Genomic DNA, 23,878 nt, shown 5'->3' on the forward strand with positions numbered 1-23,878 from the left:
GCTGAAAATTTTAGTAAAATTAATAATTGCCCCTTATTCGTATGTACTGTGAATTCACATAATCAGTTTTCTTTTTTTTTTCAAAATTTGTTTAGTGTTTATTTATTTTTGAGAGAGAGACAGAGAGACAGAGCGTGAGTGGGTAGGAGCAGAGAGAGAGGGAGACACATAATCCGAAGCAGGCTCCAGGCTCCGAGCTGTCAGCACAGAGCCTGATGCAGGGCTCAAACCCACAAGCTGTGAGATCATGACCTGAGCCAAAGTCTGGCGCTCAACTGACTGAGCCACCCAGGCGCCTCTGGAAGCTAAATTCTTATAAACTTTAAATTGGAGGGTTTTTTTTTAAAAGTTCTCTTTGATTTGCTGTATTTTAATTTTACATAACACTTGTTTTATGATTCATACAGTATCATTGCTGTGATAGCTTTAGCCACACACAAAAAAAAGACTCAGTTGTGACCTTTTGTTTGTTTTCAAGGACTTTTACGAGCTGTGCAGCCAGTGCTGGTGTCCCGTGTAGATCCGGATTCTCGAAAAAACACAATAAATGAAATAATAAGGCGAGCAACATCAGGAGGACAGTGGCCGCAGGTAAAACACAGGGGACGTTCATTTAGAATACTGTGAGTTTGTTTCTTGTTTGTGTACTTGGAAATCGTTTGGCTCCACAGATGGCAGTATCTGGGGACACCTATGCTAGGTGTCTTCAGCATAATAGAAGCAGAATAAATGAGTGAGTATTCAGAAGTCCTCTTCCCCAGGAGATATCCTGTGGGATTAAATGTATCATTCTTTCTTATTCTCCGGACTCTTTGAACCAATTTTTACTTTGTGTCATAAAAAAATACATTCTCTGAATTTATTTATAATCTTAAAGACAGCCTATCAAAGCTCAATTATAGTCAACAGTATGGTATGTTTATTGGGGGGGGAAAAAGGGATTATGATCTTGGTCTTATCCAAAGTATATTTAGAGCTTTTCAGATCAAGGGGTATATAAGGAATCACCTATAGAACTTTTCCAGACTCTCGCATCTCACTACCTCCAACCCCTGGAATGCCTTTGGAAGGTAAGGGGAGGGGCAGCAGTTACTAGATAATTCTGATAAGTATCGCTCTACCTTGGCCCTGTGATCTGGCCACCCATGATGATGCGTAGATGTTATAATACCAAGAGGAGTATCACCCAGCAGGAGGTTTCAGAAACCCAGGGATGTGAGGAATGATTTAAAAAGTGACCAGGAAGAAGTGACACTTGGAATAAGGGTTTGACTTTTCTCTTTGGATCCAACGACTGTATCTCGGATTGTGGGCAAAAGTTAACAAATAGGTAAGATTTCAGCTCATTTCACCCACCTCAAGGAACTTTCTGTCCAGAGACAGAATGATCTGATCTGAAATCCTTTTCTAGAATTTTCAGGCACTGGCTAAGCAACAACTTGGGCGGGGGGAGGGGAGTGTTGTAGGAAGAATTCAAGCACTGGAAAGGCTGTATGGCTTTTAATGCCCCTTCCAGATCTGAGATTTTATGATTTACTCCATATCCGTTCATTGTTAATGGAGTAGCTGTAGAACTTCCGTTGAATGAGCCATGTTTGATAGTGTACCTTGTTGTAACAGGAAACCTGTTTTGTTTTTTGTTTTGTTTTGTTTTCAAATTGGGGGATGAAATCGCACACACTTACAACCTTTACTTTATCAACAGCCTGTCATTGTGGCACATTAGGCTGATTAAGTTTTCCCTTTCTAATTATTAAACGATACAAACACTAACTAAGTACACATACTAACTGCTGTGGGTGCAGGATTTTTCTTTTTTGTTATTTTATGTACTTGGCAATTTACTCGTTGCCAAATCCTGAAATCCTTAGCAAATCCAGCCTGTCCCGTTAATGGGGAAACTAACTGTGCTCCGTGTCTTTCACTTGAAGAACACAAAGGCCTATGTCAAATGCTAAAAACACTTTCTCAAACAAGATACTAAACTGTATTCCATATGTCTACTAATTCAAGGGAGCATAAAGCATACTGCAAGTATTTCCTCCTTTTTGCTTCCTCCGTATATCCCTAAACTATGTGTTGTAGGAGTGAATATCATTTAACAGGGAAAACAGAAACAAGGAAGTAGGCACGATTTGGTTAAGGATGTATAGCAGTAGAGGAAAGAATCTAATGTGCTCTTTGACCAGGTCTCAGGGTCTATATCTTCTTTTAAGTTTATTTCAGATCATTAGCATCATCATTAAGAAACATTTGCTAAGTGTATTTTCTATTCTAATTACCTTAATGGTCAGACGACAGTTCTTTTAGAGGAAAACCGAGTAATCTGATTCTAGTTTTCTGTAGCATCAAGTGTTAGCCTTTTATTTCATTTTCGTCTTCTAAGAATTGGCAGCTATTTGCGAAGTCGTAAGAAACTGAGTAAAGAGGTAACCGATTCATTAGACTGAAATATTAAATCTACGTATTCCTTTTCTCCCAAGATACTAGTTTTCCCAGAAGGTACTTGTACTAATCGTTCCTGTTTGATTACTTTTAAACCAGGTGAGATCAATTAAATTATGTACTATAACAAACTATGGAAGATTTCTCAAATGATTTGATACTAATACACAAAACAATCTGTTAGTTTGTTCTGGGCGTTTCTTTTCCGATAAAAAGTTTTTAACACAGTGAATCGGCAGAACTCCTTTACTTTCTCTTTTGGTATCACAACCCCTCCTTCCTTGGATAGTTGTGTGTGTGTGTGTGTGTGTGTGTGTGCACGCGCGTGTGTGTGTGCACGCACACGCACACACATGCACACACATATCCATGCACACGCAGAAACCACTGGCAGATTTTTCTTTTCCTTCAAGGCTACCCTCACAGACACCCCAGGTCCTGTGTTTTCTAATAGAAAACAAGTGATCATTGTAATGCCTTCAGATGCCTTCTACACTTCGCCCTTTTTTTTTAATATTATAAAGTCATAAATTTCATAGCGATGTATAATTTCATACGTAATTTCATAGTAACTGATAATACTTTAACATGTGTTTGTATTGGCTGCTGGAATGCTCAGAGCCCAAGTTAGAACTCACTTCTAGCAAGTGGGGCTCGTTCTTGCTACAAGTATTTGCTTTGATTTAGATTTTCTTCTCCCCATTTTCTCTTTGTCTTGACTTTGCCGTTATTTTTACTTTTTTAATCCTGTTGTATAATAAGTATTTAGAAAATGAAAACACGTGGGGATGTAAATAAATCTTTTCAGTGACTTGGGCATAACATTTAATGTCTTGGTTTCCTAATTCTGAATTTTAGAACTCTCTCATTTTGGTAAAGCACTAGGGATTCTACCAACATTTCACAGTTTGTGTGTATTCTTAAAGCAGTAAAGTATATGTGTACCGTTTATTATTAATTCTCTTTATGGTAATCCTCATGTCATATATGAAGATGTAATGTCTCACTGTGGTTTTAGGGGCCTTCATTCCAGGGGTTCCCGTGCAGCCGATCCTCCTTAGGTACCCGAACAAGCTGGTAAGCATAGTGTTTGGCCGTGGGAAAACATCTCAGACATTCCGAACAGCACAAATCCTCCGGGACCCCTTTTAGAATTTGAAGAAAGCTCTGAATAGACAGAGGCTGGAAGCACATGGGTAGACCCCATTCCCCGTGCCACATTTCATTTCTAGAAGTTTGCCAAGAGAGGCACGTGTTTGTGGATACCAATATTACACGATGTCTCTGGTATTCCTAAGCTCCAGGAAGGCATTTCCCCAGTTTCTCCTCTGTTGTTACTGTGATGGTCCAATGAAATCTCAGATTCAGGCTCTTATTGGCCTGGGTAGCAGGAAACGTGCATAGATTTGTGATTTGCACTGAGCCTACAAAGAGACTTTTCCTGATTCAGCGGTCATTACTGGAGGGATAGCTGGTGTCGCAGGATAAATCTGGGACTGGCTTGGGGTTTCATTACTGGCTCAGTACTTCCTAGCTGTGGGACTCCTGGCAAGTAACGTGAATAAGAAGATACATGAAAAGAAGCTGTCATCTTATAGAAGGTGCACGGTTGGCTCAGGAAACAGGGACTTCCACTCCAGCTGGGCACACCGCTGTCTTCTGGATATTATTGTGCCACCGTTTTCCTAAAGAAAGAATTTTTGGAATCTGTTTTGTCTTCAGAGGAACTTTCTCTACTAGAGACTTTCCATGAACAAGCAGAATGTAGTGATTCATTATCTATGTCACTTAAGATCAAGAGTTCTCGATCAATTCAACTTCCTTTCAGTGGCTGTCCTCTCACCTTTGGACATCCCCTAGTTAAAAAATTAATATCTATCAAGATTTACCTAATTGTACTTCTGCCTATTTGGCATTTATGTAAATCCTTTCACTATGTACTACTCTAATCTTTTCTCCCAAGCATGTACCCCTCCCTCTTTTTTGGGAACTGATATATTCTGGGCTTTATAAGCAAATTAATTATCCAGATGTGTTCACATTAGGAGAAAAAATAGCTAAGCGTGCTCAGAATTCTATTAAGAACTAAAAGCAACTCGATTTCATGAAAAGATAGGTGGCTACGTATAGAAAAGAGATTTTTGCCATGTAGAGATATAATCCAAGAATTCATAGAGCAATTTGCTGTCGTTTAATAGGCTTGTTTTACTTTTCAACATACTGCTTTTAATTCAGCAGGGACATATATGAGTACCAATATGAAAATAAGATTTTGATTTTATTTAGCTTTTATTTTTTCTCTGAACTAAAAGTCTAAACATCTTTGTTATTGTAGGATACCGTGACGTGGACATGGCAGGGATATACATTGTAAGTTGCTTCTATTATTGGTTTATATAAATTTTGTTCAGGGAAGAAAAAGAAAAATTATTTATTCCTTTTTTTTGAAAAAAAAAGCCTTGTTTTTGTAAAAGTAAAGATTTCTAATCAGATCCTAGAATCTTGTAAAGGAGAAAGTCTGTAGAGAGCATCACTATCTTTCCTGTTAGCCCCCAGCGCCGGCCACGTGCAGAATTCTGGCTGTCTGCCGTGTTCTTGCGGGTCTCACGTGTGTAGCTACCGATCCTTAAGAAACAGTCCAGTGACCCAGTTTGTACCCTGCTTAGCTTTAATCTTGTAGTTTTATTCCCACTGCAGATTTAGCATGTTATCTGGTGTCTCCATTGTTGTTTCACTACATCGGTTTAAGCAGTCCGGAGTCATCGCGTCATATGGCCTAAAATAGCTGGGATGTGTCTGATCTGAGCTGAGAAAATAGCTAAGCTCTCAGTTCCGTTCTTGGATTTTAAAAGCAGAGGGATCAGCAGTTTCTATAAACATTTAAGACAGGAGAGGAATACAGCTCGCCATTAAGCAAGCTGCATTGAAACAGGCCTTTAAAAAGAACAGAGCGTGTACAATCGTACTTTCTCTCAAGACGTTTTTGTCGAGATCCCCCTGGATAAGTCTGAGCTGGTTTATATTTGGTGAGAGCCATGTAAAATGCCTGGATGTGAGGACTTTGCCTGGGGCTTACCCAGCAATGCCTTTTGATACTATAACATAGAGAGTTTACATAACGTCATCGATGCATAGACAACCACTTGGACCTATTTAAAAGGGAATCTTCATTCGCCTTCAAGTATCTTGTGACTTCCTTGCATACCTCTTAGATAATCCAAACAATGTATGAAAGTCAGATTTTTTTATGGTGCATGCCAATCTTCTCCATTTTGTATGTGTGAATTGCATCAAAATAATAAATTTAAATCAGAATAGGTAACTGATGGGCCATTCACATGTGTTAGTGTTTATTAACATGTGAAACATGTATGTTCCTATTACGCTTCAGTCCTTCATAGTTGAAGTTAAGTAAACGACACTCAAAATAAAGACCACAAATTGTAAAGAATATCTAGGCATTATGTGGTCTTTAACTCTTCAGGAAATCAGTTTATTTATTTGGCTAGAATACGTGTTTTGTGCCACTGTTGATCTTGGGTTCCTGGTTTTCAGCTTTTTATACGAGAGCAAGTGAGAAGAGACAAATAGTGTGAGAGTATTTTAGAAAAAGGAGTGCCTACAAACTGGAAATAGTGTGTCTTTATAGTTCCTGAGTTGTGTCATCCTTAGGGCCCTGACGATTTAAGTGCCTTGCAGAGATAGTGACTTCAGATTCACAGTGCGCGCAGTATGGCTTTTTCAAACTTTTTCAGCAGTCCAGGTAGGCGTGAAGGTCAAGTAGGAGAACGCCTTCTTGGAAGGGGGATCAGGATGGAAAATGGAGTGTTCTGGTTAAACCAGCCTTCTAACAAGTGTGACAAAGGGAAGAAGAAAATAGGAGAGAGAATTCAGAAAAGAGAGGAAAACACTTTTTGAGGAGTTAAAGATTTCTTAGGAGTGATAAACACAAAATCTTTAAAAGGCACAGCTTTGTTTTGTCCAAATGCCACATTGTGCTTGGCCTGTGGTAACTCTCATTTCTGCCCGAATCTTCCAGTGGGCATCATACCATATTTCGCACTGAATCTGTTACTCTTAAGTCAGTTTTCTCAGTTGCTCCTGCTCCAAGGGCTAGTCTAGACTCAGATTCTAAGGAAGAGATTCTATACCAAGACAGACAGCCTAAGGGAGAGAGTTAATAAACTTGGGGAATACACTCAGAGAAAGGGCAGCTATGGAAAAGCCATTTTGTGTGGGTCTGAGAAGTGTTGTTTGGACAGCACAGGTTCAATGAGATCTTATGCCTGGTTTGTTTCGTTTTCCTTCTTCCTTCCTTCCTTCCTTCCTTCCTTCCTTCCTTCCTTCCAGCATTCAGAATTTTCAGAACAGATTTGTCTGTGTGAATCACCAAATTCAAAAGTTCAATTTAAATAACTCAGGGACAATTTACTTTATAGTAGACAATGTGGATTGATTTTATTTGCTTGGGGTTAATAGTAAAAGTTTTTTTTTTCCTCTCAGATGCGAAGTTTGACAGCCAATACTTAACAACTTATAATTATATATGGAATTGGTACATCTATTTCTTAAATTCCTTCTTTTAACTAAGTTCCTTGTTTAAATTTCTAAATTTCTTAAGTAAGCCCCTTTAAATAACTTTTATAGCTAAATCATATTTTAGTTTCTTAAACACAAAAAAAAGGTTGGTTGATTTCTTTCATGTAGTATAATCCACTCTGCCAGATTTTTGGGTCATCTGTCTAAATGAGGTGACATAAAAATCCCATAGAAATCCTATCCGGAGAATCTAAATATATATTAGAAAGGTACATAGAAACAACTATTTCAGAAATTATCTTTGAGAGGGTTGGCTTTAACCACTTTAAAGAAAGCCTTTATCTGGTTTTACAATGAAATTTGAAACATTTCAGAAAATTTCTCCTTAAATAAAATATTGATTATTAATTGGGACAATTATGATAAAGTTTCTGCTTTTAGGGAAAGGCCCACTGTTTTTTTTGTTGTTGTTGTTGTTTGTTGTTTTTTTTTAATATCAGAGAAGAGTTTCGAAATGTAATGTTTACTTCAGGAGTTTTCCTATAAGCACATTTATGTACCTTAAAATGTGGCCTTGGGGGGGCGCCTGGGTGGCGCAGTCGGTTAAGCGTCCGACTTCAGCCAGGTCATGATCTCGCGGTCCGTGGGTTCAAGCCCCGCGTCAGGCTCTGGGCTGATGGCTCAGAGCCTGGAGCCTGTTTCCGATTCTGTGTCTCCCTCTCTCTCTGCCCCTCCCCCGTTCATGCTCTGTCTCTCTCTGTCCCAAAAATAAATAAAAAACGTTGAAAAAAAATTTTAAAAAAAAATGTGGCCTTGGTAGTTTCTCTAGGCTCTTAGGCCTACAAACCTGAGTTGTCAAGGAGACTTCACATTTGGGGTTTAGTCTGCCGAGCTGCAGCTCTGACTCACAAGTACATATTTGGTGTTGTACTTGGTGATTTAACTTTGGAATGTCAAGAATACTTGCTTAAGCCCAAGGAGTGTTACAGCTGCCGTGTGGCATTCATAAGCACAAAATATATACATGAAGTATGACGTGGCAGTGTTTGCCTATAAAGAAAGGATCGTCGGGTGATATAGATGATACTTGTATTACCATATAAAGATGGCCTGTTCTTTTTTCTCCTCAGCATTCAGCTCTGTATGCTCACTTTCTGCCAGCTCTTCACAAAGGTGGAAGTTGAGGTAAGTCATTGAAAAACAGTCTTGGAACTGGAGATTTGGCCTTTCCTTTTCTTTTGCACTTCTAGTCTCGAGAGCCCCACCGTACAAAGGTTGGCAGTTAAATCCGCCATCTTTTTTATTTATTTATTTATTTATTTATTTATTTTTTTAATTTTTGGGACAGAGAGAGACAGAGCACGAACGGGGGAGGGGCAGAGAGAGAGGGAGACACAGAATCGGAAACAGGCTCCAGGCTCTGGGCCATCAGCCCAGAGCCCGACGCGGGGCTCGAACTCACGGACCGCGAGATCGTGACCTGGCTGAAGGCGGACGCTTAACCGACGGCGCCACCCAGGCGCCCCAAATCCGCCATCTTTAAAACAGGCGCCGGTCTTTTACAAACTGTCCACCTGGCTGTCAGATCCAGCCCTTGGAATCCTATCAGGAAAAACCTCTGGCTTCTGGGAACTTTCATAGGCGACCACCCTGGCTGACCAGATTTGCATAACTGGTTTCTATCATCCTCCTTTCAATGCTGACCTCTGCCCGGTTGAACGGTATGGTGTGCTTCACACCTTGACAAAAGGAGCTACATACAGTAGCCGACGGAGCCCCACAGCTCCTGGAAGAGTACGTTCTGTCAGAGCGGAGAGGTGCTACTTGGACTCTGGGGAGAGGCACAGACGTCAGAAGCCCTCACTTTGGACTCACTCTGCACCTGGAAAGCCTGAGGAAATCCTCTCTGGGAGGCAGCTCATGTCAACATTCTTTTGGTCTGGTTTGGCCGTCTTTGGGTTTGAGTTGCAGAGACAGGCAGGGAGTGCGGGAGCGATTCGATGGTTCTGAAAATCCTGGCCAGATTTTTAAGACTCTGAACGAAGGTTCCAGAACCGTTCTTAGATGCTAGCAATGATGAGGAATGGACTCATAAATGCAGAGTCAGTAGAGTTGGCTCTAGTGATACTCTCAGGGAGCCTCTGAAGAGAGAAGGGTCCCAAGAGCGAGTCAGTTGCATTTTCCAGTTGCATCCGTAGATTGTGCAATGAGAACTCTAAGTTTGCATATGTTGATTCGGAGTCCTGAGTGGGGGCCCATGCTCCCAGTGACAGGACATGGAATTTAAGTCACAAGAATACTGGTTTTTTGTTGTTGTATAGCTTAGTCATTTAGCCACACAGAGGTCAGAAATACCAAATGATGTAGGGGGCAAATTGCATTTCGAAATGAGTTTCACTTTGGGGAAATTTTTCTGGAGACTTACAGGTTGTCTGCTTGCCAGGAAACGATCTATTTATTAATTGTATGCCACACTTCCCCCCCTTTAAAACCAGTTCAGTCTCTCTCAATGTGATCAAAAAACCACTACTTAGAATATACTTAGGTGTTTCTAGAGAGAACCAGTAATCTGTACTCTAATAAGTTTGAGAAATACCAGTGTAAATAAAATCAATCAGATTTCTTTTTCTCAAGACCTGTCAGTGCCTTTGAGATGGTGTGAGCACCATATCCCTTTTTCTCTGGATACCTCCTGGAAGCGGTGTTCCATAGGATATATTTTGGGAAGCCCTGTCAGGAAGAAATATTATATTGTTTCTAAGTACTCCAAGCGTGCTCTTCCATCTTTCATAGCTGTGCAGATAGACTAGCTCTGTTTGCTTTCTCTAAAAAAAGGAAGGGAGGAAGGAAGGAAGGAAGGAAGGAAGGAAGGAAGGAAGGAAAGGAGGGAGGGAGGGAGGGAGGGAGGGAGGAAGGAAAACTTATACTTAAAACACCCACCCTGTCTTCTCTGCAAAATGGGAAGATATTGTTTATATAATATATATGCTGCCCCTTCCTCTAAATTTACCCTTCCCCAGCTAAAACAAGATCTAGCAACAGATGTGGAAATGCACCTAGAACTGTCTAGCACATGTCTCAGTGGTCAAACTATTACAACAGAGGTATGCAAAGGCCTCATTTTTTTGTCCTGACCATTATTACCACATTTCCTTTCTGTGTCATGGCCTTTTTCCTTTTCTATCTTTCTTTCTTCCTTTCTTTCTTTCTTCCTTTCTTTCTTTCTCTCTCCCTTCTGCTCTCCCTCCCTTCCAGTCTCCCTTCCTTCCCTTCCCTTCCCTCCTTCCTTTTTCTTTCTTTCTTTCTTTCTTTCTTTCTTTCTTTCTTTCTTTCTTTCTTTTTCTTTCTTTCTCTCTCCCTCCCTTCCACTCTCCCTCCCTTCCCTTCCTTCCTTTTCTTTCTTTCTTTCTTTCTTTCTTTCTTTCTTCTCTCTTTCTCTCTTTCTCCCTCCTTCCCTCCCTCCCTTCCCCCTTTATTCCCTCCTTCCTTCTTTTCCATTACAGTGTTTGCATTCTCCAGCCAGTTCTTAGACCTGTTTGAATAATATTTGCTGGCAAAGAAAGAATATATCCTTTGATAACTTCACAAACAAAATGGCTAGCACCTGGTTTAGAATAGCTGAACTGGTAAGATTCAATGTGTTTGAATTGTGGTGCAGGGCAAGAGGATGGGACTCTGTGGCCTTCGCATGTAGTCTTCTTATTTTAATTATATTTATTTTATTTTTTTTTAATTTTTTTTCAATGTTTATTTATTTATTTTTGGGACAGAGAGAGACAGAGCATGAACGGGGGAGGGGCAGAGAGAGAGGGAGACACAGAATCGGAAACAGGCTCCAGGCTCTGAGCCATCAGCCCAGAGCCCGACGCGGGGCTCGAACTCACGGACGGCGAGATCGTGACCTGGCTGAAGTCGGACGCTTAACCGACTGCGCCACCCAGGCGCCCCTAATTATATTTATTTTAGATTCATGATGCTACCTTTCACCTTGGGGACTTCTCACCACTTTATGACTTTTGAATATTTTAATTCCCCCCGGTTGGGCACAATTGAAAAATGTATCCCACAGCCCGTCTGGTGCTTTCTGTGTCCACACCCTGGCTCAGGGCCCTGGAGAGTTGGGCGCTGTGTCAAGACTCCAGCTTCTGCACCACATCTGGGGATGCCCGACTTGAGCTGCCACACATGTAGCTTAGTTAGAAGGCTCGGCGTGTTTAATTGTGCCAACTACAGTCATGTTGGTTGTTCAGAAGCACCCCCTCCCAGCGTCCATGTTCATTACAACTGATGGAAATCCTAGTTATTATTTTTTACATATGTTTTTAGAACTTTAGAACTTCTAGTAACCAGTTAAGCTTAATTAAGATGTACTGTTCAAGAATGTGGTCTTAAGTTTTGCGGTTTTTATTTCTATTTATTTTTTATTTTTTTAATGTTTATTTATTTTTGAGAGAGAGAGAGAGAGAGAGAGAGAGAGAGAGAACAAGCAGGGGAAGGGCAGAGAGAGGAGGGGACAGAAGATCCAAAGCGGGCTCTACAGTGATAGCAGCAAGCTCGATGTGGGGCTCGAACTCGTGAACCGTGAGATCATGACCTGACCTGAAGTCAGAAGCTTAACCGACTGAGCCACCAGGCACCCCAAGTTTTGCAGTTTTTAAAATGAACTTGAGTGGATCATTTGGTATCCTTCTAGACACTGCGCTGGTGAGTCATGGGACATCTCTGGATGCTGAAGGCTGTATTCTTTCCTTTTACAACTCACTCCTCACTGATGATGATTTTCCAACTCTGTAGTTACCGAAACCATTGGATAGCTGACACTTAGGGAGTGTAATGTCTCCTCCCCTCACTCCCTCTCTGCTTTCTCAACAGAGACTTGCTTTTGAAGAGGCCATTATTTCCTTGACTCTTGAGTCTTAAAAACACAATCAGGTCCAAACCTCACACCCTGTATAACTGGTCTTCCGGCATCCTTGAACAATGATGCCATGTGTGTCCTCAGAAGGTTCTCCTGAAAGTTATTCTCTGGATCATAGTGGCATAGCGGATGTGTTTAAACTGTCTTTGAGTGGTTACTTTTATTGGCCAGCTACCTCACACGTATGTCTTTATAAGCATCTGGCTTAGGGGCATAGGGAAGAAGATAGCTAGTAGGAAACATCCCCAAATGTGACATAAATCAACAGCCTGCTAGTGAATCTCATGAAAGAGAATCCATGCAAAGCCAGATTATAGGGCACTATGTGGACAGCAGCTGTTTTATGAATGGAAACAGGGCATTCACAGTGACCATCAGTCTGTTTCCTCCTTCGTAGGTTACATCTCTATTTTTATTCAGAGCTGTCCATTATAATACAGGTACAGAAAAATGATTTGTAGGCAGACAGAAACATTTTGTTTTAGTAAATTCTTTTGCAAGCTTAAAGCAAGCTTCTAGCGGCTAAAATTGGACTTACAGTACTTTATGGTGGGCAGTCCATTGTCACAAGTAAGAGAAGGTCATTGTTTTTTTATTAAAAAAAAAATTCTGATTTTGGAAAGGATTGTAATAGTGAGTGTTATGACCAACCCCTGTAGATAGATACAACTTTTTATTTATTTAAAAAAAATTTTTTTTTAATTTTTATTTATTTTTGAGAGAGAGAGACAGAGCGTGAGCAGGGGAGGAACAGAGAGAGAAGGAGACACAGAATCCGTAGCAGGCTCCAGGCTCCGAGCTGTCAGCACAGAGCCCGACCTGGGGCTCGAAGCCACGAACTGAGAGATCATGACCTGAGCCAAAGTCAGACGCTTAACCAACTGAACCACCCAGGCGCCCCAATACAACTTTTCAAATCTCCAAAGAGTTTATTACTTAGGGAAGGTTCAGATATGTTTATGTAGTTTATTTAATTATCCAAACACACTCATATGACTTGTAGTTTTGAATCTAAAACAAACAAGCCTTTTAGAAAACCTCTATCACGCAAATACACACACATACATAAAACCTATATATGTGCTTGTTTTAACAAAGCTAATTTCTTCTGGAATTCGGTAGAATTCTGAAATTTCTAAGTAGTAGCAGAGAAGTAGAATGTTGTATGTGGTGCCTAGGTGGCTCAGTCAGTTAAGCGTCCGACTTTGGCTCAGATCATGATCTCACGGTTCGTGAGTTCGAGCCCCGCGTCGGGCTCTGTGCTGACAGCTCAGAGCCTGGAGCCTGCTTCGGATTCTGTGTCTCCCTCTCTCTTTGCCCCTCCCCTGCTCACACACTGCCTCTCTCTCAAAAATAAATAAACATTATTTTTTAAAAAAAGAAATAGAATGTTAATATAAAGAATATTAGCTGGGGTTTTCTTCCAATTCTGCTGCTACCAACCTGTATGTGCTCGAGGGAATGACTTAAGCCTCTCCTGGCCTGTGTTCTCAGTGGGAAAATGGGGATAATGGCACCTCTTTTAAGGGGGGTTAGCATTTAGTAAGGTTACTTACGCACTAGCACGTGGTAGGTGTTCAATAAGCATTCACTTGTATTTCCCTTATCCTCTAAATGTCTCTGTTCTTCAGGGAAGAAAGCAGCGAATGTTAGTTCGTAAATGCCTTCCTTGATTCGCATTTGCTCTTTCTTGAAGACTGAACAGAAGAATCACGAGAAGAGCCAGAACTCCACGTTTGTTGAGAGTGATTCGTTAAAGTCCTTTCCTGTTACTTGGAAGAAGAAAAGACTGATTGTAGTATCGTCACTCATCAGTCTTTCTCTTTTTCACGATGGTCCATTTAGTAGAAAGGAATGTGCCCCGCGTGGTCAGGAAACAATGAATAAGGCAGTTCTGCTGGGCCTGAGTAGCCATGTAAAGGGTTGGCTCTGGATATCGGATCGCCTTTAAAATGGGCTGAAGAATTCTGACTTTATCTTGCGTGCGGCCTAAGGCCCCGGAGGAGGTAGGGCACTCCCAGACCAGCAGGACAAATGAGGTGTTAGCATGGGAAATATGTCGGTTAGCCTCCCCTTAGATGGGGCAGGGTGGTGCCGAGCCTGCAGGGGGAGGAACAGAGCACATTGAAGCGAGGCCCGGAGCCAGTCTCGGGAGCAATGGGAAAAAACTGGGGAAGCTCACTTGGGCTGTTGTGGGGAGGCAGTGCCTGCCGTCTCCCCACCGAGGTTCCATAGCTGGATCCGTGAGATAATCTCATGGCGGGCAGATTAATAGGGGAAAGGATACACACATCTCTTCATTTTTAATATGTGTGCAAGGCATCATGGGGAATAAAAAGTGGATACCACAAAAAGTAGTGAGGAAGGGGAGGGAGGGGGTAGGCCATGCAGGGGAGAGTCAGTGGTTTTTAGGAAAGACTGGTGAGCCCTAGGAAGAATAGACCGGGAGCTATGATAGCGTGTGATCACGTTTGTCTGTGTGTGATGTCGAATTCCAGTCGTGTCACCGGCGGTAAGAGTCCATCTTCCCTGTTGGGTGAAACTCCCCAGGAGGGACTTGAGGACAGATGAGGGACAACTGAGTTCCTTTCGGAGTAGCTGACTTTAGGGAGGTAAGGGAAGTTCAGAGAAAACGTCTCCCCACATTGGCTATTTCCCAAGTGCCTTCAGCTCAAAATAATCAGTATACCAAAGCGGTATGTTTTGGGGTCGCATGTCCTTAACTCTTTCACTGTCTTCCTTCTAAAGTTGAGCGTGAAGTACCATTGGGATGAAAAGCAGGACCGCAACCTGAGAAGCACAGACCGTGTTTGAAACATTTAGATATGACGGCAGCAGGTGCGGCACAGATATCCAAGCTGCAGTGAGGTTCATGTTAAGTAACTTGATCCCCACCTGTCACACAGACGCTAAGGAAACAGACTCAGTATTGAGATCACATTTGGGGGCACACTTGCATGATTAAAAGGAAAAGGGAAGACCTTCAGCAAAACAAAACTGTTTCTGAGTCTGGAGGCGGTATGGTCACCTGGGGAAAATCACATAATTTTCAAGCAGCTGTAAGGACCCCATGGAGCTTCCCATGGATCGGAGGAGCCTCAGCCCGTAAGATTGTGCACCTTTCTTTAGCATCCCGCAGCGGTCTCTAGCAGGGATGGGAAGGCAGGAGCAGGAGAGATCATCATGCGTATGTGGTTGGCGCCATGGGTGTGGCAGAAAGGGGAGATTCTGGATGACAGAAAGTCCACATGGAGGTGTCTGACTCCTGAAGGGCAGTGGGGACAGGCAGGCAGCTGTTTCCAGGAAGGGAGGGACGAGCGTGTCCTGAGGGTCACCAGCATGTTCTTACAGTCTGTGCCGGACCAGGTTAGAGAAGTAAAAGCTAATAGGCGACGAAGGGAAATTCTCATGGGAGAACTTGCCAGAGAAGGTTAGCGTCCTATGTTTGTCGCCCTGGCTGAGGCACAGCTGAGAACACCTGTGGCCAGGTGGAGAGCCGTGAGATCAACATGTCTGATGAACCGTCCATGTGGATACTCGGGATGGTGAGAGAAGGTGAAGGTAGAAAAGAAAATTTGGGGTCCTGAAGACCCTGCGGTATTGAGCTGTGTATTAGGGGACAGTAGCAGACGACAACAATCACGTTTTTCTGTCTTCAGCCAGTCTCCCTACCCGCATAGAGGACACGTATATGCTGTGAGCCTTGAATGTCTACATGCGAAATGGAAGTGTGCTAAAGAGGGCTAGGTCCGCTCCAAGGAGAAGTGACTTCTTACGAGAATTTCCATTGAATTGCTTCTCAGGAGGCATGGGAGGCCTCCAAGGCCCGTGTGGGTCAAATACAGGCTTTTAATTATTTTGTACTCTCAGTGGGATTTTCTTCATTGAGAATAAAATGCCATGCCAATATGAGAGTTATTAAAAATTCTTTCACGGAAAATATTACCTGCAGTAAAAGGAATTAAACTCACAGTTCGTCGTATTATGTTTGGTTAACGGTGTAGCCGTAATTTATTTTTCAGGGTTTTCAAGGATGTGCTTTTATGACCTACAGATTAAGCGTGTGTCAAATGATCGTGTGGCCTTTTTTTTTTTTTAAAAGTGAAGAATTATATGGCAATTTAAAACATTTTTGTATTCTTTTGTTAGAGGTTTTATGAACATTGATTTTTAACGTCCCGTTTTCTTCCTTGGATTTCCTACTAAGCACGCATAAGAAATTCACATCTAGAACAGGATGGAGGGACACTTGAGAAAGATTTATCTGCAAAGATCGGATGTTGCTCTGGATACATAAGTGATGTGGGGACCTCTGGTGGCTTAGCGTGTTTTTCCATCTTAAAGAATAGCGATCCTAAGTGGAAAGCTAGCCGTCGAATTCCAGTTGGAGAGGGCTTTCGAGAACATCGAGTCGAACTTCCTCGCTTGACAAGAGGGCGAGCTGAGTCTCATCAGGGCTGAATGACTTTCCCGGGACCTCACGGCAGACACAAGACAGCAAGCGGCTGAAACAGTTTTCTTTGCACAGCATGCCACCGTCCCCTGGGAGAGGCTGTGTCACAAAGCGGTCAATGGCGGTCAATGGCAGTCAATGTCACCTAGCGCACAGTCCTACGATTCCTGTCCAGTTTCTCCTCCCGTACCACTTGCATCCATGCTTGCCTCTGCACCCTCACTCCCTCTGTTCGTGGTCTTTCCTTCTCTCACGGGGCGATTCCAGACCCTCCAGGGCTTCTCCCTGCTCTTAGCCTTTTCCTCTTTGGTTTGTCCACTCCTACCAACCGATGTTTCCGCTCAAAAGCTTGGACCGGGTCACCACAGCCCCTGGCTCACACTTCATCTCTGAATCACCCTTGCCCAAAGGCTTCTTGACGTGATTAACAGGATTTGAAAACAGGTCGACACGAGTCCAAAAGTGGTGTTCTTTATACAGTCTCCTTTCTCTTTCAAATCGTGATCCTGCCACTGGTGTGTGGTCTTAACCTCTTCAAGCTACTTTCTTCGCCCGTCAAGTGCAAGTGGTAGAACTGACCTCAAGGAATTGTGGAGAGTTGATCTTGTAAAGCCCCTAATATACAGTACCCGGCACGTACCCAGCCTATGGTACGTGCTTAGTGGATGGTAGCTCTCGTTGGTAGACTGCACTCATCTGTCGTAACTTTTACCCCACCGCATGGAGAGCTCCTTGAGGGCAGGGGCTTTGCTGTCCTGTCTTCTGGGTTTAGTGCAATGCCTGGCATACAGGAGGTGCCTCAGCAATATTTATTGAATGAAAATGGGCCATGAAGTCTTAAGCAAGTCTTTTATTTTTTTATTTTTTTATTTTTTTAATTTTTTTTTCCAACGTTTATTTATTTTTGGGACAGAGAGAGACAGAGCATGAATGGGGGAGGGGCAGAGAGAGAGGGAGACACAGAATTGGAAACAGGCTCCAGGCTCTGAGCCATCAGCCCAGAGCCCGACGTGGGGCTCGAACTCACGGACCGCGAGATCGTGACCTGGCTGAAGTCGGATGCTTAACCGACTGCGCCACCCAGGCGCCCCTTAAGCAAGTCTTTTAATGTGAGTCCCAATCCTGTGACTAAAATCAAGAGGACTGGTGGAATGAAAATAATGCGTATAAAACCCCTAGCACGGTGCCTGGTCCATAGTTATAATTCAATGAACAGTAGCTATTGGCGAGATCATGTTTATCCTTAAAAAGCCAAGATCAAGTATTAGCTCCTCTGTAAAGCTTCTTTGGCTGCCTTTCCCTGCCCCCTGCCAAATTAATCATTTCCTATCCCTTGCTCTCATACTCCAGGAAGGATGGTTGAGTGGGGAAAACAAGGGTTTTAGAATCTGATAGGACTTGGGCTGAGTCCTGGTCATGTGACCTTTATAACTTGAACCTAAGTTAGTTGGTCTACCCTAGTAAAATACAGATCTTTTTTGGAGCAGGGATAGAGTCCTGTTAATCTTGCCTGGTATATAGTAGGTGCTCAAAAAATATGCAATGAGTTCAATATAGCACCAAAATCTTGTTAAATGTTAGAAAACTGTAAATAAAACAGGACCAGTACAAATGAGACATTACAGAATATCAAGTAGAGAAAAAAAAGTAAAATTTAAAATGATAACACATGATACTCTGCAAAAGCTAGAAAGCCCATGCTAAGGGTTAAAAGAGAGCAGAAGAAATGCAAAGCGTGACATTTGAACAAATGATAAAAATATGGCCGACACAGGCGTGGGTAGAGAAGATAAATCATAAGAAACAGGTTACTTCTGGTACTAACATTTTCACACAAAGGGCTGGAAGTGGTAGGAGGTACAGCTTGGAGAATAAGATCTCAGAACCTACAGCTTTACAACTTCCAGAATATTCCAGGCACTGGCTTCTTTCATCCTCATCGCGCTGAAGTGGGTGGGCGATCACAAGCCCTCTTGTTAGGGTCCAGGCAGCAGTGAAGAAAACTCCAGAGACCTACCAGTTAACACACAGAAAGACGCAGGGCTGGGCTACGGATCCGCTGAGTCCGCACACAGTGTTGTTCCCCGTCTAGCATGTAACCTATGCACCAGGAAGGTGGGGGGTCTAATATAATGACAGACAGCTTATAAATTAATGTATGTGGCATTTAATGCTTAGGCCTAACAGTTGTAATGGAAAGGTGTGTTTGTCTTTCAGTTTATGCCTGTTCAAGTACCAAATGATGAAGAAAAAAGCGATCCCATCCTTTTTGCCTGTAGAGTCCGGAGTCTAATGGCAGAGTAAGTTTCTATAGCTCATCATAATCAATAAATAGTTTTTAAATGATTGGTAAATATATAGTTTTTATATAGTTTTAGGATTTGTTTTTGTTTGTTTGTTTTTTGTTTTTTTTAATTCCGAGGGTCTCATTTCTTAAGTCATTCTGGTTAGAAATTCTAAATGTGCCCAGGAATGCGGTAAAACAATCTACGAATATTTTCCCCAGATGCAACCCCAAACTAATGGGTATGTGTCTTTGCCAGAAAGGGAGCAGGGAGGATTCAATAACCAGAAGAGACCAGCCAGTGACTTCCACGGGGTGGATTCTCCTAAGCTGGCCTGTGGCTGTCTGACAAAGCCTTGTGACGGTCTGAGCCCTTCATGGTCCGCTTCCTATGGCCCAGCCTCCACAGAGCTGCCAACGCTGGGTGTTTCAAAGGCATTAATGAATACAGCAACAAAAAGGAGGAAGTTTGCAAGGGAACGTGATGGAGGCACAGAAACGGGGGGGAGTCACCCCCATTCGGAATGGCTATAAGTTTAGGATTTGTAAATCGCAGAACGGGAGGCAAGTATTGTCCTGCGCTTAAGGGAGTTGTAACTGCCCATCACTCTGATTAGATCAATCTCCTCCCGTCCTGTAATGAAAGCATGCATGTCGTACTGTCCGACCTCCCAGGCAGCCCTCCGGGGTGCTCACTCTCATGCCAGGTGCCACCTCTTTCCGCCATTCCAGTAGGAGGGTTGACACTCATAGGCCGGCGATATTTATCCCCAGTAAACATTCAAATGAGAACTCTGAATTTAGCTTCATGACTGAATTTGGTATTATAAGCAAGATTATATTTTTTATTACGTCTATATTATATATATATATTAATATTTCACAGGAGAAGAACTTTATTTTCAAAACAATAAATTTTCAAACGTTCAAAAAAATTTTACTAGGTGTACCTATAGGTACTTGATTTTCCCAGTTTCTAGATTAGCTACAAAATTTGCTTTTATATTGTTTTCTTCCCTTTCTTCTTATGTTTTCATAGGAGCTCATGTCCAAAAGTTAGGAACTAAGATACATTTGGGGAATGGAGGGAATTTATACCAGGTATCTTGACCTCCCAATAATTTGCCTAAAAACAGAGCAGGGATTTGATTAGGCAGCCGTTTTGGTTTTTTTCTGAATTCGGAGCCGTGGAGATTTAAGGGTCTTGGATAAAGAGTAGGAAAGACCTCCATTAGCTGCACAACCATGGACAGACAAGTCCCTCGAGGGGTCCTTTTCCTCCAGTGTAAAGTTGGAGTTAGAATACTCGTCTCTCCTCTCTGATGGTTCTGGTTATCCTGAGAGTCACCTAGGAGAGTGTGTGACAGAAGCATTTGAAAGTGGTAAAGTGGTGGTGCTACTACTCTTGATAAATACTTACCGAGTACTGTGCCAGGCTGTTACTCTGGGTAGCTAACGTGACCCTCACAGCACTTCTAGGAGGCAAGCGAGGGACCTGAGATTCAGAGCGGGAAGTCGTTTGCCCAAGATCATAGCAGACAGTGAGGGTCTGGGCTGGGACTCACATCCCCACTTGCTACCCAAACCCAAAAGCTCTTAACGAGCACGCTGTACCCATGGAGCATGATAAATTATACATTCCTGAAATAGTTAAAATGTTTATTTTCCCACTTACGTATTCTTATACCAGAATGTTTACTCATCAAAAATAGCCTAGTTGTAGATAGAAAAAAATACTTTATTCGTATCCCATTTATTGAAAATGTCACGTTCTTCACGGTGATTCAACAAAACCAAATACCGTTGAAGATCTAACTTCATGAGTCTCACTGAATATTTGTGAATGAAAGTTTTGTGAAGAGGAATCTTCAGGAAATTATTTCATGTTCTGGCCAGGCTTTCTTCTCAGTACTCAGTTTTTTTCAAGTCATTTTATATATATATATATATATATATATATATATATATATATATGTATGTATATATATATATATATATTTCCAATCTAATTCATTATCAGATCTCTGAGCAGGAGGGAGCTAGTAGGGGTTATGTGCTCCTTCGAGGGTGGAGGATGTTTAGGTTTGGAAGAAATCTTGAGCTTATTATCAGTTCTCTTTAGTATTTTCAGAAGATTATGTAGCAAGAAGTCATCTCCAGTTTCGAGAGATGGAAAAACGCAGATGGCTAGCGATTCGGGTAGATTACTCACTTACACTGTGTACAGACAAACGTAGCTGTTCAAATGGTACTCCCACAGGCATTTTCGGCCCATCTTTACAATAGATAACCCTGTAGAGTAAGTAGGGTAATTATTCCTATATACAGATGACAAGAGCGAGGCTTAGGTTAAGAGCCAAAAGGTCCACAGCTGGTGAAAGACTCCACCGGACTGGAACATAAGCCTTATTCCTTTCCCTGAGACTGAAGTCAGCTATTGTCACAGTTAAAACACAAAACAACCAGGAAGTCTGTGCAGAAGGAGAGAAATACGTCTCTTTTGCAATAATAAGCCAAAGCTACTGGTTTAAAAAGTAGTAAATACTTTCCTGTTTACTGTTGTTCGTTCACCAGCTCAGGCCTAATGAAAAAATCATTACCTTTCTTAAAAAAAAAAAAAAATTGAATTTGTTTGCTTTGAAATGCCGTTTAGAGCTTTGGGAATTCCAGTAACAGACCACACCTATGAAGACTGCAGATTAATGATCTCAGCAGGACAGCTAACGTTGCCCATGGAAGCTGGGCTGGTGGAATTTACCAAAATTAGCCGGAAATTAAAGTAAGTATACCTTTAAATTGCTACAGTTTTGTAAAGGTGTCCCAAAGAGATCTGAACTCCTCTACGCTTCTTTTCCCTGGTTTCATTAATGCTCGGCTCTCGAACCTCCATGGTGTTTATTAAGGAAGGCAGAGTTGTGAATTTATCTCCTACTTAGTTCATCCGGTTGTGTTTTTTCAAGGACAGTTAACTCAGAGACATATGTGTTGGTCACAGGAGGAGACTGAGAGAGAGTGGATATGGACCAGCACAGATCTGCCTCTGCCCAGAAGGGTCTCAGAGCAGTCAGCCTACCCCGCTGCCCTTTGCAAGGATGGCGTAATTAGATGGGACTGGCATGCGGTGGTCAGAACTTCTCGTGTGAAAAATGAATTGACTTGTAGAGAAGCAATTCTGACCATCACTGAATTTTAAGTACTTACCCTCAATCTCCTTTTTCTTCTGGGTACATACTTTTTTTTTTTTAAGGCCAAAACACCCCTTTGTGCTTTTATGAACAACCCATTTGAACCATCTGCTATGAAAGGTGTCACCCCTGGTTTCCCACTTACTACCATTCACTCTGTTTTCAGCCTTATTAGGGATTTGCAGAATGTATTGATTCCCTTGGCCTTGGCATCCTCCTTAGGAGGGAGCTGCAGAAGCAGTTATTGTGTTAAAGGTCAATATTTACTTATTTTTTTAAATATTTTTTTGATACTTATTTATTTTTGAGAGAGAGGGATAGAGTGTAAGAGACAGTGAGGGAGACCCAGAATCTGAAGCAGGCTCCAGGCTCTGAGCTTCTGAGGCTTCTGAGCACAGAAACCCACAAGCCACAAGATCGTGACCTGAGCCAAAGTCGGGTACTTAACCGACTGAGCCACCCAGACACCCCAGAGGTCAATATTTAAAGATAATAGAGCAAGTATTATTTATATCTTCCAGATAGCAAACATGTTTTGATGTTATATTTACAAAATTCGTATAAATTTGAAAAGTTTAGATACTGAAATTGGATACAGAAGAAAGCAGTTATGTGTTAAGTCAACTGTTTAGTAGTACAAGACAAAGGCAGATGTGCTGTAAGCTACGGTATGTTTTCTGATGTTTTAGTGTTTTTATAACTAACATCAGAGGAAGTGTGTCCTATCTAATGAATCTCCGACACAACATTTTGTGAAATGTGCGTTCATTATCAGCCTGGAAGCTCCTTAGAAATTAAGAGTGGTATTTTTTTTTTTTAACAACTCAATAAGTACTTTTGACCTAATTAGTAATATTTGGATTACAATATGATTTCTTATTTTCTTTTCATGAGTCATTTCTTGTTCTGTCACATTGCTCTTCTCAGTTACTTTTCTTTTGCACAGATATTTGCGGGAAATTAGTCTTACCGATATCCTTTAAAAGACTCAGAAGCCTGGGGGGCACCTGGGTGGCTTAGTCGGTTAAGCATCCGACTTTGGCTCAGATCATGATCCCATGGTTTGTGGGCTCGAGCCCCGTGTCAGGCTCTGTGCTGACAGCTTGGAGCCCGGAGCCTGCTTCAGATTCTCTGTCTCCCTCTCTCTCTCTGCCCTTCCCCCTCTTGTTTTCTCTCTCAAAAATAAATAAACATGAAAAAAAACCCCTCAGAAACCTGTATACATGTTCCATAGGTATCCCAAAATACCCATTTTATCTTCATTTTCAAATGTAATGATGTACGATATTTTTTCCCTCAGACAAACGAATGTTCGTAAAATGTCCTTGTGGATTGTAAGGGGCTGACAACACGCATCTCTGATTGTTTGCTTAGGTTAGATTGGGATAGCATTCGTAAGCAGTTGGACGAGTACGCAACCATTGCCTGTTGTTCCAAAGGAGGAAGAATTGGAATTGACGAATTTGCAGAGTATTTAAAGTTGCCTGTTTCAGATGTCTTGAGACAACTCTTCACACTCTTCGACAGGGTATGTTAAAACGTGATCTTCAACTTGCTAACGTTCATACTCTGCCCGTCTCCACGGGGCATAAATCAGTACGGCATTAGAAGAACTTGGCAGGTCGCTGTTAGAGGAAGCGAGGCCGAGTGTGTGGTTTAATTTCATGATTTTGTTTGTTCCCCTTAATAAACGAGAGCAGTAGTAATGTCATGATGTGCTTGTGTGCGTGCACGTGTGTGTTGCAACAGTTATGATAGTATCTATTTATTTTAAACACCAAGTCAGAAGTAAAGATTGTGACCATACAAACCGTGTTTGTAATACGGAAATTGCCAAGGCCTCTTTAACTGGCAGGAACTTAAATATTTATGTCAAAATTCATACATTGATGACAGGGGTGGTACTGTTCTGTTCTGAAGGTTTTGGACTGCCCCCAAAATGTGTGACCACCAAGTAGATTTCCTTTTCAAATAACATTTTAGGACAAAGGCTTCAATTAAAGCTTGGCTGTTAGCCATTGTATTGGGGGTACAATTTTCTGCTTATGAATATG

At 41.9% G+C, this 23,878-nt stretch overlaps 1 protein-coding gene across 2 annotated transcripts in view; it reads left to right on the forward strand.

Annotated features, from left to right (window-relative positions):
- The window catches only part of LPCAT2 (lysophosphatidylcholine acyltransferase 2), a 72,291-nt gene that overhangs the window by 18,515 nt on the left and 29,898 nt on the right, over positions 1 to 23,878 (forward strand). Inside the window, exons 4-11 of one of the 2 annotated variants that reach the window (XM_023244935.2) lie at positions 479 to 591; positions 2,484 to 2,544; positions 3,464 to 3,522; positions 4,781 to 4,815; positions 8,115 to 8,169; positions 18,573 to 18,655; positions 21,293 to 21,418; positions 23,199 to 23,352. In XM_023244935.2, coding sequence (XP_023100703.1) covers positions 479 to 591; positions 2,484 to 2,544; positions 3,464 to 3,522; positions 4,781 to 4,815; positions 8,115 to 8,169; positions 18,573 to 18,655; positions 21,293 to 21,418; positions 23,199 to 23,352 — 686 coding nt within the window. The remainder of the gene's footprint in view (positions 1 to 478; positions 592 to 2,483; positions 2,545 to 3,463; positions 3,523 to 4,780; positions 4,816 to 8,114; positions 8,170 to 18,572; positions 18,656 to 21,292; positions 21,419 to 23,198; positions 23,353 to 23,878) is intronic. The other variant, XM_023244936.2, reaches the window with a different exon arrangement.

The sequence above is a fragment of the Felis catus genome, chromosome E2 (genome assembly GCF_018350175.1).
Source record: "Felis catus isolate Fca126 chromosome E2, F.catus_Fca126_mat1.0, whole genome shotgun sequence".
In the NCBI taxonomy this organism is placed as follows: domain Eukaryota; kingdom Metazoa; phylum Chordata; class Mammalia; order Carnivora; family Felidae; genus Felis; species Felis catus.